The 17670-nt window shown below is 57.4% G+C and overlaps 3 protein-coding genes across 9 annotated transcripts in view; 1 reads left to right on the forward strand and 2 right to left on the reverse strand.

Moving 5' to 3' along the window:
* Window positions 1–7244, reverse strand: part of WWP2 (WW domain containing E3 ubiquitin protein ligase 2) — a 30969-nt gene extending 23725 nt beyond the window's left edge. For both annotated transcript variants that reach the window (XM_014260537.2, XM_014260536.2), the window contains exons 1-4: window positions 7130–7244; window positions 5068–5151; window positions 4350–4497; window positions 3956–4074 (exon numbers count right to left, since the gene is read on the reverse strand). In XM_014260537.2, the coding sequence (XP_014116012.2) occupies window positions 3956–4074; window positions 4350–4497; window positions 5068–5137 (337 nt within the window). In that variant the 5' untranslated portion in view covers window positions 5138–5151; window positions 7130–7244. The remainder of the gene's footprint in view (window positions 1–3955; window positions 4075–4349; window positions 4498–5067; window positions 5152–7129) is intronic.
* Window positions 7245–7295: 51 nt separating this feature from the next.
* Window positions 7296–12586, forward strand: NOB1 (NIN1 (RPN12) binding protein 1 homolog). Of its 2 annotated transcripts, XM_088062099.1 has the most exons (10): window positions 7296–7419; window positions 7501–7633; window positions 7729–7862; window positions 7933–8004; window positions 8081–8218; window positions 8327–8545; window positions 8749–8846; window positions 8925–9069; window positions 9560–9825; window positions 12119–12586. In XM_088062099.1, the coding sequence occupies exons 1-10, from the start codon at window positions 7342–7344 to the stop codon at window positions 12138–12140; spliced, it is 1305 nt and encodes a 434-aa protein (XP_087918225.1). In that variant the 5' UTR covers window positions 7296–7341; the 3' UTR covers window positions 12141–12586. The 2 variants fall into 2 exon arrangements, with proteins under 2 accessions (XP_087918225.1, XP_087918226.1); XM_088062100.1 differs by lacking the exon at window positions 12119–12586 and having other exon boundaries at window positions 9560–9981.
* A 155-nt stretch (window positions 12587–12741) lies between these two features.
* NFAT5 (nuclear factor of activated T cells 5) overlaps window positions 12742–17670 on the reverse strand; it is a 53520-nt gene continuing 48591 nt past the window's right edge. For all 5 annotated transcript variants that reach the window (XM_088062098.1, XM_014260533.2, XM_014260532.2 and 2 more), the window contains one exon: window positions 12742–17206. The gene's annotated coding sequence lies outside the window, so the exon portion shown is untranslated. The remainder of the gene's footprint in view (window positions 17207–17670) is intronic.

Raw genomic sequence — 17670 nt, forward strand, 5'->3', positions numbered from 1 at the left:
ACACTGGCCCAGACACTCCCTGACTCATTTGCTCAAATAATATTTTTATTATCCACAGATTGCTCATGACACAATGGCACCATTTTTTAGCAACCTGCTTTGTCCCGGTGTGACGCAGGGATGGGGTGTGGCTCATCCAGGCCAGCAGGAGCAGGATGGGAGCACATCCCCATGGAGCTCTTGTCCCACCTTGAGCTACGAGCTGTCCTGCACTGGGACTTGACACTTCCTTCTCCAAGGCTCCCCAGAACCCAGTGACACAGGGTCTGCAGTGAACACAGGGCTGTGGGACTGGTGGCACTTGTGGATCTGAGGGAATTCTCCAGTTTAGTCTCCAGTTTTAGTGCCAAGAAGGCAGGTGTCTCCTGCACGACAGGGGCACAGCTCTGTCACTGATCACCATCATCTGACAAGGGATTCTGCTGAGCCTGGTCTTCCCCTCTGCCTCACAGAGCTGCACTCTGCTTGCCTCCATAGGAAACCGACCTCACAGACAGTTTTAAGAGCCTGAGACAGAAGATGCTACTGAGCACAGCCAAAAACCAGAACAAATCCAGACCCTGTTTCCCCCCTGGCTCCTCCAAACCGTAGGAATCCACATTTTCTCCAGGGTCCCTCCACCCCCTCCACGCACGCCACGCTCCGGGGCTGCACAAGCCCTCATTGTGTGGGCGCCCAGCTGAGGCGCAAAGACAAGGTGTCTCCAAGTGGAGGATGTGAACATGAACCTCCCAGCCAGCTTCCTTCTCCCCCCCTCCACCCCCTCCAGCTTTTTTAAAGAAAATAAACACTCGCAGAACCTTCCACTCCCAGTCCCCGTGCAGCGTGCGGGACACACAAAGGGACATTGCTGCTGCACCGACGGCGGGTCCCCCGAAGGGCCCGGCACAAAGGCTGCCTCTGTCCTGCCGGCTGCCAGAATGTCAGAGGGATTATTAGTATTTTGGGAGGGGGTCGGGGGGTGATTTGGTCCTGAATAAGGTCTCAGTTCAGCTACTTCCAGTGCCCTGCACGCAGCATCAGAGCTCACATTTAGCAGAGGTGAGCTGGAATTCCCACCCGGCCCATTAAGCGGATTTACGGCTCCACGAAAGGAGGCTGGGAGCAGCCAGCGTGGTAACAGCCCTGGGCCGAGCCCCAGCCCTGGGACCCCTGGGAACCACACGTGTCTGACCCCAGGGAGCAGCCACACGGGGTGGGCACCCCTCTGGAAGACCCTGTGTGAGTTGGCTCCATCTCCACAGCTGCGTCCCCAAAGACTTTCAGACAGATGACCAAAAATGAGCTTCCCAGTCTCTCAGCTTCCCAAACCTAGCACCAGGCTCTTTGCCCAATCCCACTGGATGCAAAGGCCAGTTCCCATTCCAACAGCTCCATTTGATCATCTGGATTTTGTCTGGGATGAACCAAAGCTCCCTCCTGCTGAGCAGGTGAACACCAGCTCAGCCTTTGTGTGTTCCCACAGAAGGAATGACTCCTTGCTACAGTGGCTACAGTCCCTCCAGGAACAAGCAAGGGGAAAGTTAAACCTGCCACAGACATTCCCAAACCAAGAAGGAACCCAGAGTTCAAGGGAAAGGATGATCTTTATTGTCCCATGAAAGTCTCCCCAGGGAAGCTTTGCCTTTCCTGCTGATCCAACCTCAGCCACCAGCAGCTTAGAGACAACAGTGTCTCGCTCCATTTATCTGCCAGGAATAACCAGGAGGGCCTCAGGCTTCTGCATCTTTCCTCTAAAAGGTGACATGGGATGGGCACTCTCCAATCCCCCAGCAACCCACTGGCTGGATGAGAAGTTTTGTGGGATTACATCCTGGCCATGGCAGCCAGCTCACAGAGCTGCTGGGACATGAAGCACAGCACAGCTCCTTTGGCATCACAGCCACAATAGGGTGGAGCTGCAGTTTTCCAGAGGCTGGGAATTGCTGCTGGTGTCCTGGAGGATCCCAGGAGGCTTACAGCCACTCTGCCTGTCCAGCACAGCAGGGACCTGTGGGATCTGGAAAGCCCTGGCACGCTCGGCACAGAGCGGGACCAGCACAACCAGCAGGGCCCAGTATGGGCTCCCACACAGCCCGGGATGCGAGGCCGGCGGGAACAAAGAGGCGCCTCTGCTGCGGCGGCAGGGCAGGGGCCGGGGCCGGGGGCCGTGCCACGGCAAACGAGCTGTTTTATGGGAGCCCTGGGAGCGGCTCGGCTCCTGCAAGGCTCCAGCCCGTGCGGTGATTGAGCCGCTCCTGACCCACCTCTCCACCTCCCCGGCCAATCCCTGGGAAGGCAGGAGGGGCTGCCTGCCAGCGGAGAGGCCCCGCAGAGCTCCTGTGGCAGCCAGGCTGTCAGCTCCAGAGGCTCTCACAGCCTGCCCGGGAGCTCAGGCCTCATCTCTGAGCTCTGCTTCCATGCTCCAGGCCCCAGAGCTGAGACCTTTCCCCCTGAAGTGGGGCATGCTTGGCTGACAGCAGCATCCTGGCAGGCAGGAGCCTGGCACACACTGCCACAGGTGTCACCAGCACTGAGGACACTGTCCTGCCCATGGAGGAGAACAACAGGAACATCAACCCAAGGCCACCTCACAAATTAATATATTTGATAAAGCCTCACCAAAACCATAACAAACCCAAGGAAGAGAGGGCTGCTGCCTGGCAGGAGCTCACTCTTGACTGAGCATTCTCAGGATGGGAGAGGAGGGCCAGGCCCCTACACTGGCAGCAGGCACATGCATTTCACTGCCCTTCACATGAAGTGTCTGACTCAGGATGGCTTGAAATCCCAGATGCCTCCTGCACGCCCTTGGCTGGGCCAGCCCCTTCCTCAGCCTGGGAGGCAGAGGGAACACACTCCCCTATTCCCAGGAGGTGGGAAGCCCCTGAGGGAGAGATCTCCCAGGCTCCTGTGGGACCCCCAGCAGCCTCTGGCCCGCTCAGACCTGCAGCAAAGCCCGAAGGCTGAGCACGAGTCTGCAGAGAAGAGGAGGGAGCAGATGCCAGCCCAGACAAGGAGGGCAGACAGAAGCAGACAGGCAGCACCTTCCTGGGCAGGGCAGGCTCTGCAGCTTTAAGAGTCCTTCCTCCCTCCCAGCCCACAGTGTCAAGGAAAAATCTGACACGTTTTTTCTGGGGGATGTTAACGGACAAGCTAGAACAGCCAGTTGCCTTTTCCATTCATTTTCCACACAGCCCCCCGGGACAGCTGGGAATGAAAGAGCCAATTGTGCCCCCGTGGCACGGCAGGTAGGGCGGAACCGTGGTGGCTCCGGGAGCCCAGCACGTCCCTGCACACCTCGGGAAATAATGGCTGCAGGGGAGGGTGCCCAGGGACACAGGTCCCACAGCTGTGGGGCTGGCTGGCAGCTACCCCAAGAGAGCCAGCCCAAGGCACACATCCAAGTCCCCACAGGCCTCGTGAGAAGACAGCAGTAACAGCACAGCTCCCACGTGTGTCTCACTGCCACGACACCCGATGCCACCCAGAGCCACGGTGGCACAGCAGGGACACCGGTGTGGTTTCAGAGCTGGCGGCACCAGGGGAAGCAGCTCACCCCAGCCCCCAGCACTGGGGAGGGTCTGAACCGGCCCCGAATCCCTCGGGGCGCAGGAGGCCCCTCTCCTCGCTCAATACCAGGTCTGTGTCTCACAAGCTTTGCTTAGAAGAGACAGAGCCAGCCTTTTCCAGCTCCGCGCAGCCGCTCGCGCCGCCCCAGCCCTGAATGGCCGCCTTTATGTGGGAGCTGCTGTCACAAGCCACGCTCTGGCAGCCGCAAACAGCGGCAAATAGCAGAGGGGTTTGTGTTTCCGAGCCGGCCGCGGCGCCCGGGCTGACGCAGGTACGGCCTCCGGCACGCCCGGCCCGGGGCACACAACAGCACCTTGTTCCCTGGCAGGGAGCGCAGCAGCCACTGCCCCGTCCCTGCCCCATCCCTGCCCCGCCAGCGCAGCCCACGGCCCCTCGGACGTACGTTTGCCACCGCCCTTGAGCAGGCTGCCCAGGCTGACGGAGGTGGCGCCCAGCAGCTCGTTCCTCAGCGTGTGACAGATCCACACCTTCAGCTCCAAGTGGCTCTGAGCCGTGACATTCCTGCAGAGACCATAGAAGGGGACTGTCACCGTGGCCTCACACCTGCTCCGCGCTTGGGGAGCAGGCAGTGCCACCAGCAAGGAGAGGAGGAAGCTGGGTGAGGAAAGGGGCAATGGGAGACCCCCCTCCCACCACCCTCCCAGCCTGGCTGTCTCTGGCAGTGTCCCCATGCAAGGAGAAAGCTCTGTGACACCTGAGTGTCCCCAGCCGGTGGCACAGCAGGGCACATGGGCCAGCCCCTGACCAGCCCCACAACAGGGGTCACACAGACTCACAGGGTGAGGATCTCGTTCCACAGCAGCTCAGAGACCCCCATCTGCTTCCCAGTCTTCTTGGTCTCGCTGGGCAGCCCGTCGCCGGCCACCTCCACGTAGCAGTTCATCCGTGCTGGGCGGCTCTGGGCCTTGGGCTTCACAGACACAACTGGGCAGGGACAGGCACAGGGTCAGGCCTACGAGACACCTTGTCCCCTGCCCTGATCCCCCGCCCAACCCCTGCCAGCCACGACTCACAGCAGAGCGCTGGGAGAGGGGCAGTGGGGAGCAACGCTCCTGGTGGCAGCGATGGCTGGCATCAAGCCCTGACCATGCCTGTCCCCAGCTTCCCCCCGCCGAGGCTGGCAGGACTGCCACCGTCCCCACAGACACCTCCCTACCCCAGGGCACGGGGACAAGATGGGACGGAGCACCCCCAGGCCAGCAGAACCTGCGGAGGGGCAGAGCTGGATGTGGCTCCGAGTGGACGCGGCTCCGGGCGCCGGGAGCCATCTCGCGGCCACGGCAGCAGCAGCGCGGCCCCGGCAGGGCCCCGGAGCCACGTCCCCACGGCAGCCGGGCGGGGGAGGCGGCCAAACCCAGCCCATGGCACACAGGGCAGCACTGGCCACCCCCAGCCCCTGCTCCCCACGAGTGTCCGTGTGCTCAGCCCGGGTGCAGGCAGGGCACACAGCCACGTTCCTGGCAGTGGGAATCCCGGCGAGGCAGCAGGACCCACCTTTCACGGAGAGCGGGGACTTCTCGCAGGGCAGCCCGGCCCTGGCCCTGCTGGAGCTGGCAGCGGCCATGGCATCACCCCCAGCTGGAAGCAGAGAGAGGAGACACCTCAGCACCGCTCCCACGGCACCCAGGGAGCCCAGACACAGCCTGATGCCGCTGTAAGTGCCCTGCACGGCATGGCAGGGACATGGGGAAAGGGTTGGGCAAGCCCCAGAACATGCAGGCTCCCTCTCCTGATAAAGCAGCCCTGCACCAACACTGAGTCCCCAGGAGAGGAACCCCTGCCCGGCAGTGCCATGAGCTGCGCTGGGCAGTGCCGCCTGCAGACACCCCTCTGGGCACCTGAAGCCCTGAGCCACAGCCTGTCAGTGCTGCTGCAGCACAGAGCAGCCACCAAAGCCTTGCCCTGGGGGACACTGACTCACCACACATCACCAACAAGATGGCAAGGACATGGCAGTGGTACCGGCTGGACAGAGGAAGGTCTGGTCACAGCATGGGGACCACATCCCTCAGGGGCAGCCCTGGTCTCGTTATGGAACCAAATCCCACAGGATCACTGAGGTTGGGAAAGGCCTCCCAGACCATCGTGCCACTCCACGGACAAGAAGGACACACTGTGACACCAGGGAGGGTGGCAGGACACGTGACCAGGGCCTCTGCCCAAAGCAGCGACCACAGAGCGCAGGGATGAGGTCACACATCACGCAGGAGCACGAGACGCTCCGCTGGGACCACGGAGTCAGCCCCAGGCCTGCTCCAGCCTCCTGAGGCCTGCAGAGAATGGGGGCCAAGGTCAAGGCCCAGCACCCAAGCGGAGAGCTGCCTGGCCAGGACCACTGCCAACCTCCCCCTGCCCTGATCAGGGCAAGCAGGAAAAGAGGGAAGCAATTCCAGCCCCCCTCCCTGTGCAGGAGCCTCTTCCCTGCCCTCTCTCTACATCCTCCTTAAACTGTACCGAGCTCCATCCCTTGGCAGATTCCTGTGAAATTCCCTCTCCCAGGGTCTCTGCTCTCCGTGCCAGCACAACAAACCTGTCTGGCATCCCAGGACCTGGCTGTGCCTCGTACAGCCCCCACCTCTCCCTGCAAGTCCCTGTTTGGCACTGCCCGATCACTGTCCTGGCTCCATCCCTCAGCAGCCAGGGCTCCTGGACACATCCCAGCCTCCTGCCCCTCACCATGAGGGAGTCACTCACTCCCATCCCAATTATCCCAGCCCACAGATCACCCTGACGTTCCCCGAGGCCATCAGACACTCCTGGTCCTCACATCCCCAGCCCCACATCACACGGATTCCATCGGGGACATGTCCCTCCCGTGCCAGCCCGTGCCCAGGCCTGTCCTGGCTGCGCTGTCTCCATCCTTCTTCTTAAAAATCCTGACTCTTTTCCCCATTCCCTCTTTTTCTGACTCCACACCATTTCTCTGTCAGTTGCTCTGACACCCCCAGTCACGTCAACAAACACCTCTGAGTCCCCAGAAGCGCCTCGGTGCCCAGTGTCCCTCCCCGGGCACAGCTTTCCTGTCCCGCGGCCTCTTCCCGCCCCGCACTCCCCCTCAGCCGAGCGGGGCCGGGCCCGGGCCTCTCCCGCACCCTTCACACGGCGGGATCCCCCTTGGCCAGGCCGAGGCCTCCCTTCCCTCCGCGGCCTCACGTTTCCGGCAGCCCGGCCCGGCCTCCCGGGTCACCCGCGGGGCCGCAGCAAGCACCGAACCCGCCCCGGGACCGGCCGGTCCGGCCCCGCAGCCCCGCACAGAACCGGGCCGGGCGCTGCGGACACCGCGCAGAGAAGGCGGCGACCGAGCGCCCCCCACGGCCCCGCTGTCCCGGACCGGTACCGGCACAGACTGAGCAGCTCCCGGCGGCCGGAGCGCCCCACCAGGCCGTGTCCGGCGGGCGGACGGGAGCGCCCCGGCTTGGGCCGGGAAACGAAGCGAAGCCAAGTCCACTCCACTCCACTCCAGCCCAGCCCAGCCCAGCCCAGCCCAGCCCAGCCCAGCCCAGCCCGGCCCGGCCCGGCCCGTCCCGGCCCGGCCCGGCCCGGCCCGTCCCGTTACCGGCGGCCACTCCGCTCCCGCTCCCCGGCTCCAGCTCCCGCCGTCATGTGACCCCGGCCCATCACGTGACCGCGCCGGCCGGAAGCGCTCCCGCAGCACGGCCGCCGCTCCCGGCGTGCCCCGACCGAACTATAACTCCCGGCGTGCCCCGCGCCCGGACCACAACTCCCGACGTGCTCCCCAAGGCGATTCGACGGTGGCCGGAGTGGGCCATGGGGCACTCAGACATGGCGCGTGTTCCGCACGTCGTGGCCGACACGGGCGCGTTCCTGAGCGCGGCCCCGCTGCAGGTACCGGGGGAACACCGGGGAGACACCGGAGGGACAGGGGGGACAAGGGGTTACGGGCCGGTGTGACGGCGCTGCCCGCAGGACATCGCAGACGCGCTGTACACCGTGCCCGAGGTGCTGGCTGAGATCCGCGACCGGCCCGCTCGCCGCCGCCTCGCCGCGCTGCCCTGCGAGCTGCGGCTCCGCCGCCCCCGCCCCGAGCTGCTGCGCCTCGGTGAGTGCCGGGCAGGCCCCGGTAGCGGCTCCTTTCCCCCTGCCGGCTTCCGCGGCCCGGCCCGGCCCGACGGCCCCGCTGCTCCCCGCCCGCAGTGACCGAGTTCTCCAAGAAGACCGGGGACTACGCGAGCCTCTCGGCCGCGGACCTGCAGGTGCTCGCCCTCACGTGCCAGCTCCAGGCTGAGATGGACGGCCCCGGCTGTCTCCGCTGGGAGCCGCAGGACAAGGTAGGATGGGCGCGGGCGGGGGGCCCCGGTGGCAGCGCCGCCGCCGCTGACGGCCCGTGCTGCCCCGCAGGTGCGGCTCAGCTCCACCCCGCGGCACCCCGAGGCTCCCCTGCACCTCGCCGGCTTCCACCTGCCCGCCAAGGTAAGGCCCGGCGGGAGGGCGAGGGGCTGCGGCCCCTGGGAGCCGCGGCTGAGGGCTGCCCGTGCCGTGTCCCCAGCACAAGGCCGCGGGGAAGGGCCCGCGCCAGCCCGGCCCCGGCAGCGACCCGGCCCCGGCGGAGAGCGACCCGTTCGGATCCTTCCTGTACTGGCGGCCGCCCCTGCCCAGCATCGAGGAGGAGCTGCGGGAGCTGCTGGTGAGAATCTTCTGGGCTCTTCTTCCTGTCCTCGCTGTGCCGTTTCTGGCTGGCCTTTGCCGACCCCTCTGTGCCGCCCTGACCCTCTCCTCCCCGCGCATGGCCCAGGCCGTCTCCGGCAGCCCCGAGCCCCCTGAGGAGCACCGGAGCCCTGCAGGTGGGGCCAGCGCTGGTGAAGAAGAGGAGGAGGAGGAGGATGAGGAGAGCGATGACGAAGGCTGGATAACTCCCAGCAACCTGAAGCAGGCCCAGCAGGACACAGGGCACCGCGACACTGCTCCCGTCGGTGTCCAGGTCGGCTGTGTCACCACAGACTTTGCCATGCAGGTGCGTGCTGGGGGACTCAGACCTCGGGGCTGCTCCCACCAGGGCAGGGCTGAGTCCCTGGGCAGGGGAGAGCAGCTTTGGGACGGCTGCTTGTGTCAAAGCAGCAGGGTCTCAGTCCCAGAGGCCTCTGCAAAGCCTGTTGGGCTCTCACTGCCCCAGCTGCTGGCATTCCCAGCTGCTTGGGTCCTGGTGTGCTCTTGCAGAACGTGCTGCTGCAGATGGGTCTCCACGTGCTGGCTGTCAACGGGATGCTGATCCGCCAGGCCCGGAGCTACATCCTGCGCTGCCACGGCTGCTTCAGGTGCTGGGGCTGATCCCGGGCTGGGCCCGTGTTCCACAGCCCCAGGAGCTCTGAACCCCCTCTGTCCCACCCTCACAGGACCACCTCGGACATGACCAAGGTGTTCTGCCCCCACTGCGGTAACAAGACCCTCAAGAAGGTGGCAGTGAGTGTCAGTGACGATGGGAGTCTCCACATGCATTTCTCCCGCAACCCCAAGGTGCTGAACCCCCGGGGGCTCAGGGTGAGTACCCCAACAGAATCCCAGAGTCACTGAGGTTGGAAAAGACCATCAAGATCATCAAATCCAACTGTGACCTTTCCTCACCTTAACCCCAGCCCAGAGCACTGAGTGCCACATCCAGTCCTTGGACACCTCCCGGGGTGGGGACTGCAGCACCTCCCTGGGCAGCCCCTTCCCATGTTCAACAACCCTTTCTGGGAAGGAATTCTTCCATTGGGAGCACAGGGATGGGAGCCCAGCCTGTGGCTGGCAGGTTGGAGGGAATCACAGAAAACACAGAACATCCTCCAGGTGTTGCACTTGGACCCCAGGCCTTTCGGGCTTCCCTGCTCAGCTCTCCAGGGGGCTGTGGCCACCTGGGAGTCCCCGGGAGCCGGGGCTGATCCCTCCTCTCCCGCAGTACCCGGGGCTGATCCCTCCTCTCCCGCAGTACCCGGGGCTGATCCCTCCTCTCCCGCAGTACCCGGGGCTGATCCCTCCTCTCCCGCAGTACCCGCTGCCGGCGCCGCAGGGCGGGAAGCACGCCAACAACCCGCACCTGGTGGAGGACCAGCGCTTCCCGCAGCAGCGCCTGTCCCGCAAGGCCAGGCAGAAAACCGACGTCTTCGACCCCGACTACCTGGCCAGGGCCTCTCCCTTCGCCGAGAACGACGTGCACAGCCGGGCCGCGCACCTGCACCTGCGCGACGCCGCCCTGGGCGCCGGCCGCCGCCGCCTCAACCCCAACGCCGTTACCAAGAAGTTCGTGAAGAGGAGGTGAGGGGCAGGACAGGCCCTGCCTGCCCAGGTGTGGTGGTGGCTCTGCCAGGGCCAGGCCATCCTGTCCCCGCTGCGCTGGTGCCCAGAGAGCTGCCGTGGCTCTGCCCGGCCCTGGGCAGGGGCTGTGTCACCCAATAAACACCAAACCCCAAAGCACCGTGACTCGCTCCCATTTCTGCAGCTGCCTGTGCCAGGGGGAGCCTTTCTGTGAGCCTCAAGGCCAGGGAAGGAAGAGGGAGGGAGGATTCCTTGGAGCTTTTGCCCCATGGGCTAATGAGCTCCAGAAGAACAGAAGCCCAGGGCAGGGGGTTGTGTCCCACCCTGGCGCTTGGCGATACTCAGGGCTGAAGGGGGAGACTCTGGGGTAAAGCTTTTTGGATAAATCTGCTGAAATCTTCCACTATTGACTGTTGGGCCCAGCTCTTGCTGCAGTTTCTCTGTAACCCTGCTGAAATTGTTCCAAATAAGGAAATAGCTGATACCAGCTGTAGTCCCTGGTCCTGGGGAGTCACAGGAGAGGGGAATGCCCCAGCCCCAGGGCATTTTTAGGGTGTCAAAGCTGCAGATAAAGGGCACTGGGTAAGGCACCCGCACATCCTGCTGAGGACAGGCACCTCCCTGGGGCAGACTCTGCATCTCCCCCAGTCCCTCAGAGACAGAATCCTGGGCTGTGGAAGCTGTTCCCTTGGTCACAGTTTGTGGGCCGGGTTGAGCAGCCCCCCAGGGGTGACTGGGGATCCCACCCCATCCTGTGATTCCTAAGGACCTGTTCCTGCAGCAGCTGCAGCGTCCCAGGCACGGCTCTGGAGATGCCCTTGGAAAAACCATCACAAGACTTTACACTGTAAAATGAAAACTTTCATCGTTTATTCTCGACTGCAGCTGTTTACAGAAATATAGTTGCGAGTATACAAATGTCCCAATAGAAGCAAAATATTTTTATTTTTTTTAATATTCAACAAGTTATCACAGGAGAGCTAAAAACATAGATGCAAATAAAATATCCCCTCATAGACAAACTGAAAACACCGGGAATCAGTGCTTGGAAAACCCACCTACGAAAGCCATATACACAGAACTGCACAAAGGAGTATCTGGTGCTACTTTCACACTGCAGGACACAGAAGAGGCAGCTCAGCGGTCGAGGGTGCACCCAGAACATCTGGCAGGCAGGGGAGAGCCCACCAGAGGTGCAGGGACAGAGACGGAGCTTGGAGCTCTGCTCTGAAGGGTTGGAGCTTAAGTCAGCATCAGCTTAGATGGAAATAATTTAAATTTTCTCCTTTTATCCAGAATAAAAAAGCTTTAGGAATGCTGCAGGCTGCTAAGAATACTGGAATGGGGTCCCAGTTCTGCAACACCCGAAGAGCCACTTCCAAACAGGAACTTCCCCCTGGACACGTTACCCCAGGGGCAGCCACGATCCTGCCCAGGGTGCTGGGGCCAGACCCCGTTCCATGGGGCAGCTCCAGGGCCAAAACCAAGCCCAGGCCATTTATTTACCTGCCAGGTGAACCCAGGACCCTTCCCTAATCACAGGCCTGGAGCTGGAATGTGTCACAGGGGGCTGCTGGGTGTGGGAACCTTGGAACCTGAACAGGGGGGGTCAGTGACCAGGGAATCCCTGGATTCCTTTTCCTGTCCCTACACACTGAATGGCACTGGGCAATTTAATGAAGTGTAACAGCAAAAATGACAAATCTCTGGAAAAAGCAGAGTTCAGCTCTGCAGACTCCAAGAGAACAAAGAACACTGGCTCTCAGTGTGGTGGAGATGATCTAAGAAAACCTGTACCAGGACAACACTGATCCACTCATGACAATTCCAGTGGAACACGGATTTGGAATTGAAAGTCATGTTGGACACCATACACACTGCTGATTGTATGACCTGATTTAATGGCTGGAGCTGTCAGGGGAGGTTTAGGGTGGATATCAGAAGAGGTTCTTCCCCCAGAGGCTGCTGGCACTGCCCAGGGAATGGTCCTGGCCCCGAGGCTGCCAGAGCTCCAGGAGAGTTCGGACAGCACTCCAGGGGTGCCCAGGGGGGATTGTTGGGGGTCTGTGCAGGGCCAGGGGTTGGACTGGATGATCCCTGTGGTCCCTTCCAGCTCAGGTTATTCTATGATTCTTAGGGTTTCATTCCTCACACAATCTGCAAGAAAGAAATCAGCTCGAGTCGTGGCAGGTTCCTCACGGACAGAATCCAAGAGGAGCTCCACTGGCTTTCAAGGAGTTCTCTACATTTTGACTGTTGCACTAATGAGTCATTAAAAAAAATCTGTTTACAGACTCCTGCCCTTTTGGGAATAAAGAGAAGTGGCAGAGGAGTTTCCTCTCCAGCACAAGCAGGGACCTTTTGCTCCACAGTAACAGCCCATGTCAGCCCAGCCCCTGCGCAGCACAGCCACCAGCAATCCCTGTCTGCAGCAGCTGCTGCGAGCCTGGCCGTGGAAAAGGCTCTGGAGCGCCTGAAGGGAAGCCCATCCTCATCCTGGGAGTCACTTCTATCCTAAACCACATCTGCAAGTATAAACTAAAAGATATAAAAATACAAAAGTGACCACAGCTGCTTCCAACCCGCAGATCCCGGTGAGGTTCCCAAGCAGAGCAAGTTCTGGAGCCATGTCACCAACAGGGCCAAACATCCAGGACTGAGAGGTGTGAGACAGCTACTCATGAGTTACTACAAAAACCTCCTACTGAGGAAAAGGAATATTATTTCATGTTTATAAAAATGCAAATATAACTGTATTCTATGCATGTGTCTACTATTATTTATATATAATAATCTGACTCCTCTATATACATATATATAATCCTAGAATATACAGGCAGTGCATATTTACATCCCTATACAGACTGGGAGAGGAAAAGCCTCTCCTCCTGTGTAACCCCCGAGTCCCCCACTCCCCTAGAGAATTTCACAAGTTCCCTTCTGCAGGAGTTTACCCCCTGCTGCATTTTTCCTTGTTTCTACCACATTTATCCCATTTCCAACGCTGACCCTCGGTGCTGTGGCACAGACGCCCTGCCCGGGGCACCACAGCTGGCACAGCTGGCACAGCTGGTCTGAGCAGGAACACAAAGTGCTCACAGGCTGCCACAAAAGACTAAACAAGCCTGAATTAAAACAAAGCCCCTGAATCCCACAGCATCCCACTGCTGTTTCGTTCTAGCTTCTATGGAATGGAGCCCCCCTGAGCACAAAACCCATCGACTCCTCAAAACTCAGTTTTGCACTGAAGTCATCACCAGTGACCAGCATTTCCTGTTCTCGCCTTCCACCTACAGCTCAGAGCAGCCCAAGCAACTCCCTCTCCTCTCTCCTGCTCCCCTCCCTCAGATCCAGGTCTGTGCTCCCTCTGCTCTCCCCCAATGGCCCTGGAAAAGGAACACAACAGTTTGCCAAGCAGAGGCACAAGAAAACAGGAATAAAAATCCATTCAGACATATTTTCCTGTTAGAAATTAGATTCTAAATCAAAGTATCAATGGAAAGCTTAAACAATAAAGTTCAGCTTATGTCAGTGAGGGGAATGTCCATTGACACAGCTGCTTCCAGTAAAAACCTGCAAAGTTATGTTTAACTGCTCATGCCTTGTTTTATCTCCAAACTACAGGGGAAGCAACCACCCTGCCAGTGATGAGAAATAATCATAATCACTGATCAGAGAGTGGACATCCACTTCAGAAAAGCCAGCCTGGAGTTATTTCTTGAACTAGATTTGTGTTAAAATAACAGAAAAGTGTTTGGCTTTCTGCAAGATCAGGCAGTGAGGAGGCAATTAACAACAAAACGACTGTTAATTAAGCACAAAGCACCAGTAACTCCTTTACTCCAGAGGAGATGTTCAGCTCAAACTGTGCACTAAGTGTTGGCTCTGTGGATTCTGTGCTCTGGGCACACTCAGGGTAAAGCCGAGGGGACATGGTGGGGGTTGGCAGCTCCATCTCCCCCAGCTCTCACCTGTGCCCACAAATGGGTGCTCTGGGACCCCCCAGTACCCCCCAGGGATGCTGGATTTACACAGACTGACAGCTCAGGATCTTCTCTGTCACCCAAAGGGCCCAGACAGTGTGCCAGTGCTCCGTGTGCTCCGGGAACGCAGGGGCCAGAGAGAAGCTCTGCTGCCCAGCCTCAACTGCTAAAAATGTCACAAGTGAATGTTCAGGCCCCTGGTTAAACACAGATGTGGCTCAGGCTGTGCTCCCTGCCAGGACACCCTGCAGCCTGTCCTTGGCTCTTTTGGGGCTGATCCAACCCCTCCACCCTCAGAGCCGCTGCCGAGCACGCGCCAACCGCTGAGCGACCTCTTCAGTCACACAAATACTTTTTGTAACCAAATCACATGTTCAAAGTGTTGTACATTTAAACATTGACCTAAAATGAACAAGTAAATCTAACACGAGGAAAGGAAGGTGTTTCCAGAAGGGAAAACTGAGATAGCACAGCCCTTGGTTGGTTTTTTGTGTATGGTTTTTTTCTCTCTTCTCTTCGTAAGTGACCTCAAACACGCCCACAATTCAAACATACCCTTCCCTGGAGCTGTGGCAGGCCTGGGATGAGATTCTCTTCTGGTCACTCATCCTGTTCCACGGAGAATTGGTCCCTGGTGACTTGGCACTGACCAACAAACAGATAGAGCCCTTCGGAACAAGGAGCAAACTGCAGCAGCGCACGAGCGAATCCATCGTTCCTGTCACTCCTCTGTGTGACACCCAAAGGCTCATCCTGGGACACACGTCCTGCAAACACCACCAGTTCCTTTCCCAGTGAGTGGCTATGGACTTCCACAGCCCTCTGGACGTTGTTGGGTCCATTGTTCTCAGGCTGAGCAGCCCCACACAGCACCTGGGCACTGCTGGGCGCCGCTGCTTTCGTGTTGTGAACCATTACAAGATGTTGGTAATGTTTTGTCTTAGCAGGGGGAAAAGAAGTAAAATACAGAAAGAAAAAGTCTGGGTTGGGGTTAAAGCAGCTCTGGACATGATGCAGCAGGGAATTCTTTCTGTCCTGATTAAAATTTCCAACATTTGCGCATAATCATAAATTAGGAGTTAAAACACAGAGGCGCTAATAATAAAATATTAAATAGGCAATGAGAGTAGAGAAAAGCTGAATGGCTCATTCTGAGGGAAACCCCAATATTTCATATTTTATATAATCCTAAATGCCTGTGGGTTTCCTGGCTAGGCTGTGAGTGAGGGACACATCAAACACAGAGCGAAGCTTCTCGTGGCCAGCTGGACCAACACTGCCTGATGGAATGGCGAGAGATGAACACGTTATTTATGTTGCAAAAAGTACTTAAATACTCAATAAAGACATAACAAACCCCACCCCACCCCACTGTTATCAGACGCCACGTTGTGGTAGAACATCAGACAAACTCACAAATTTACCACAAAAATGTGTGGCAAAAAGAATATTTTATATATATGTATATATATAAATTTTTTATATTTATGCCAATGTACTCACTCAGTACAAATAGCAAAATAGTTATACCATTTCCTAAATACAAAATATAGCTTTCCAAAAAAATGAAACACACATTAGATATAAACCATCCAAAACTTGAACGATTGAAAACTGTATTCAAAATTAAATGACCCAGAGCAGGTCTCTTTCTGAAAAGTTCCCTTCATATCGGCAAGAAGCCTTACTACTGAAAACGTAATTCAATGCCTCTCAATGAGAGAGAGAAAGAGAGAGACAGAAAGAGAAAGTGAACGTCGTGACAGACCAACAAACGGGGGAAATCCAGGAAAACCAACAAAAAACTCTACACGGCTCAACTACGCACACGAGTTAAGGGGAAAACACACAGTAAACAGACTCGAGGAACTTAAAAAAAAAAACCCATTTACAGACTGTTCTTTTGTTATTTCAAATAACAAAAATGAAAAATGACGTGATACCAGCTAGACTCTAGCGAGGCGGAACGGGCGCCGCGGGAGCGGCTCGGCTCCGGCGGCAGCGGGAGGAACACGGATCCGAGCGAGGCTGTAGGGAGGGATCACACGCTGTCCGGAGAGTTGAAGCACCCAAAAAAATCCACATGCCTCACAATACACCTGCATGGTCTGGAGTGGGTTGTTTTTACATTCGGTAACATCAGTCAATGATTTATTCCTTAATTAAACACGACAATCTAGAAACCAGACTCGGGGCTCGGTGGTAGAAAAAGGAAAAATCACTTCAGAACTGCGATGAGCTCCATGTGCTACAGAGATGCAACAGCTCAGGATGAAGTGATGTTTTAAGAAGGCTTAAAAATGATGCAATTTGCCCCCTACTTGGAGTAAAGCCAAGCTGAAGATTTCCATCAGTCACAGCTGGAGGTGGCGGGTTAAGGGGGATTCCTGTGATTAGAAGGTGGTGGAGAAATTGTTTCCTCTCTCCTTACTCCTTGATTATTTGTCAAAGCTTCTACTGACTAAGCAATTTACTGCCAAGGATTCCTAAGAGCTGTTTCTTTAGCTTTAAAGCCAGTAGGATATTTATGTCATTTTTTAAAAACACAATACAAAACTGAGGGAGAGAAAGAAAACCATGGAAAGAATGAAAAGGAGAAGGCTGGTTTGGGAACAGCTCATGAGGCTTTACAGAGCTCTAACCCATCAGTCACAACAAGAGACACAGAGGAGTCCCTTTCTCAGCCACACAGAATGCTCTTTTCAAGCTGAAGGTGTTTTGGAGAAGATTTTAAGATCAATTGGAAGTTCCCCTTCATTTCTTCATTCTGTAGAGCCACCAAACCCTTGCTCTATGTACAGCTCCACGTAAGGGATGTGGAAAACCGTTAATCCCATTCTCAGATGGGAACTGGTTATTTACAGCAGCAATTCTCTGCTTGGTTATTACAGTTATCAATACGTCCAGCTAATAAAGGGAGGGTTTGGCTCTCCCACTCTGTGTCAATCGAGAGATCCCTTCACTTACTGACAGCTGAGTCACGGCTCGGGGCAGAGGCAGCTGCTGTTTCTGCTGCACGAGCTTCCTGAGGGAAAAAAGGGATGTGAAGAAGCAATAGGAGGGAAAAAGTAAACGTGGTAACATGGATTACCTTCCAACAACAATAATAACTGACCAGATATGCTTTAAATTCCAAGAGCCCCCACTGTAATGAGGTTTATGAACCTGGTAACAGCCCAACCCCACGCCCCAGTAACACAAAGCATAACTCCTCAGCATTATTGGCACTGTGGAGCCCAAATTGCATGGTCATGGCCTCAGGTCTGCCACTGGCCACGCGTGTGCTCTTTAAAGAGGCCACTTTTCCACAGAAGCAATTGGTTCCACGCAGCCTAATCCAGAGTTGGAAGGTCTGACAGGATCTGGGAAATCGTCGCTTTTTTTTCTTCACGGGATTTCTGCATGAGAAAACAAGTAGAAAAGTCAGGCCTAACTAACCACAGTCCCCTCTTCCTTCTGTGCAGTGGCTTCACCTTCAGGGTGTTCCTCATGAGTGGACACTCAGCTGGGGGCGAGGAGCAGGAGAAGCTCTGGAGAGACTCCAAACTCCATAACAAACCCCTCTAGATCAGGGAATGAAGTGCATCACTTCAGTGAAAACTCAGGGGGGAGTTAGGACAAGACCAGCCCAAGTTACACACCACAACCTCCACTGGACTCGAGTCCTGCTGGTTCTTGGTGCTCATTTGTAGTCAAAGGCTCTTTCCCTCCTCTGAAAGAGGCACCTTCTAAAAGCAGAATGTCTCCTAGCAACAGCTGATGCTGTCGGCTGTTTCTAACACAGCCTCAGCATGTGGCACACTCAGGAGCTGCCACATTCCACCAAAACTTGTTTTCACATTACATTATTGTAACCCAGGGG

Source organism: Pseudopodoces humilis, chromosome 14, assembly GCF_049639895.1.
Source record: "Pseudopodoces humilis isolate 2021_Gansu_Grassland_sample_001 chromosome 14, ASM4963989v1, whole genome shotgun sequence".
Classification (NCBI taxonomy): domain Eukaryota; kingdom Metazoa; phylum Chordata; class Aves; order Passeriformes; family Paridae; genus Pseudopodoces; species Pseudopodoces humilis.

Coding starts and splice junctions, on each gene's coding strand:
- NOB1 (XM_088062099.1), top strand. CDS start 7,342: ATGGGGCACTCAGACATGGCGCGTGTTCCGCACGTCGTGGCCGACACG. Junction 7,863..7,932: donor GCTGGGAGCCGCAGGACAAG/GTAGGATGGGCG, acceptor GCTGCCCCGCAG/GTGCGGCTCAGCTCCACCCC. Junction 8,005..8,080: donor GCTTCCACCTGCCCGCCAAG/GTAAGGCCCGGC, acceptor CCGTGTCCCCAG/CACAAGGCCGCGGGGAAGGG.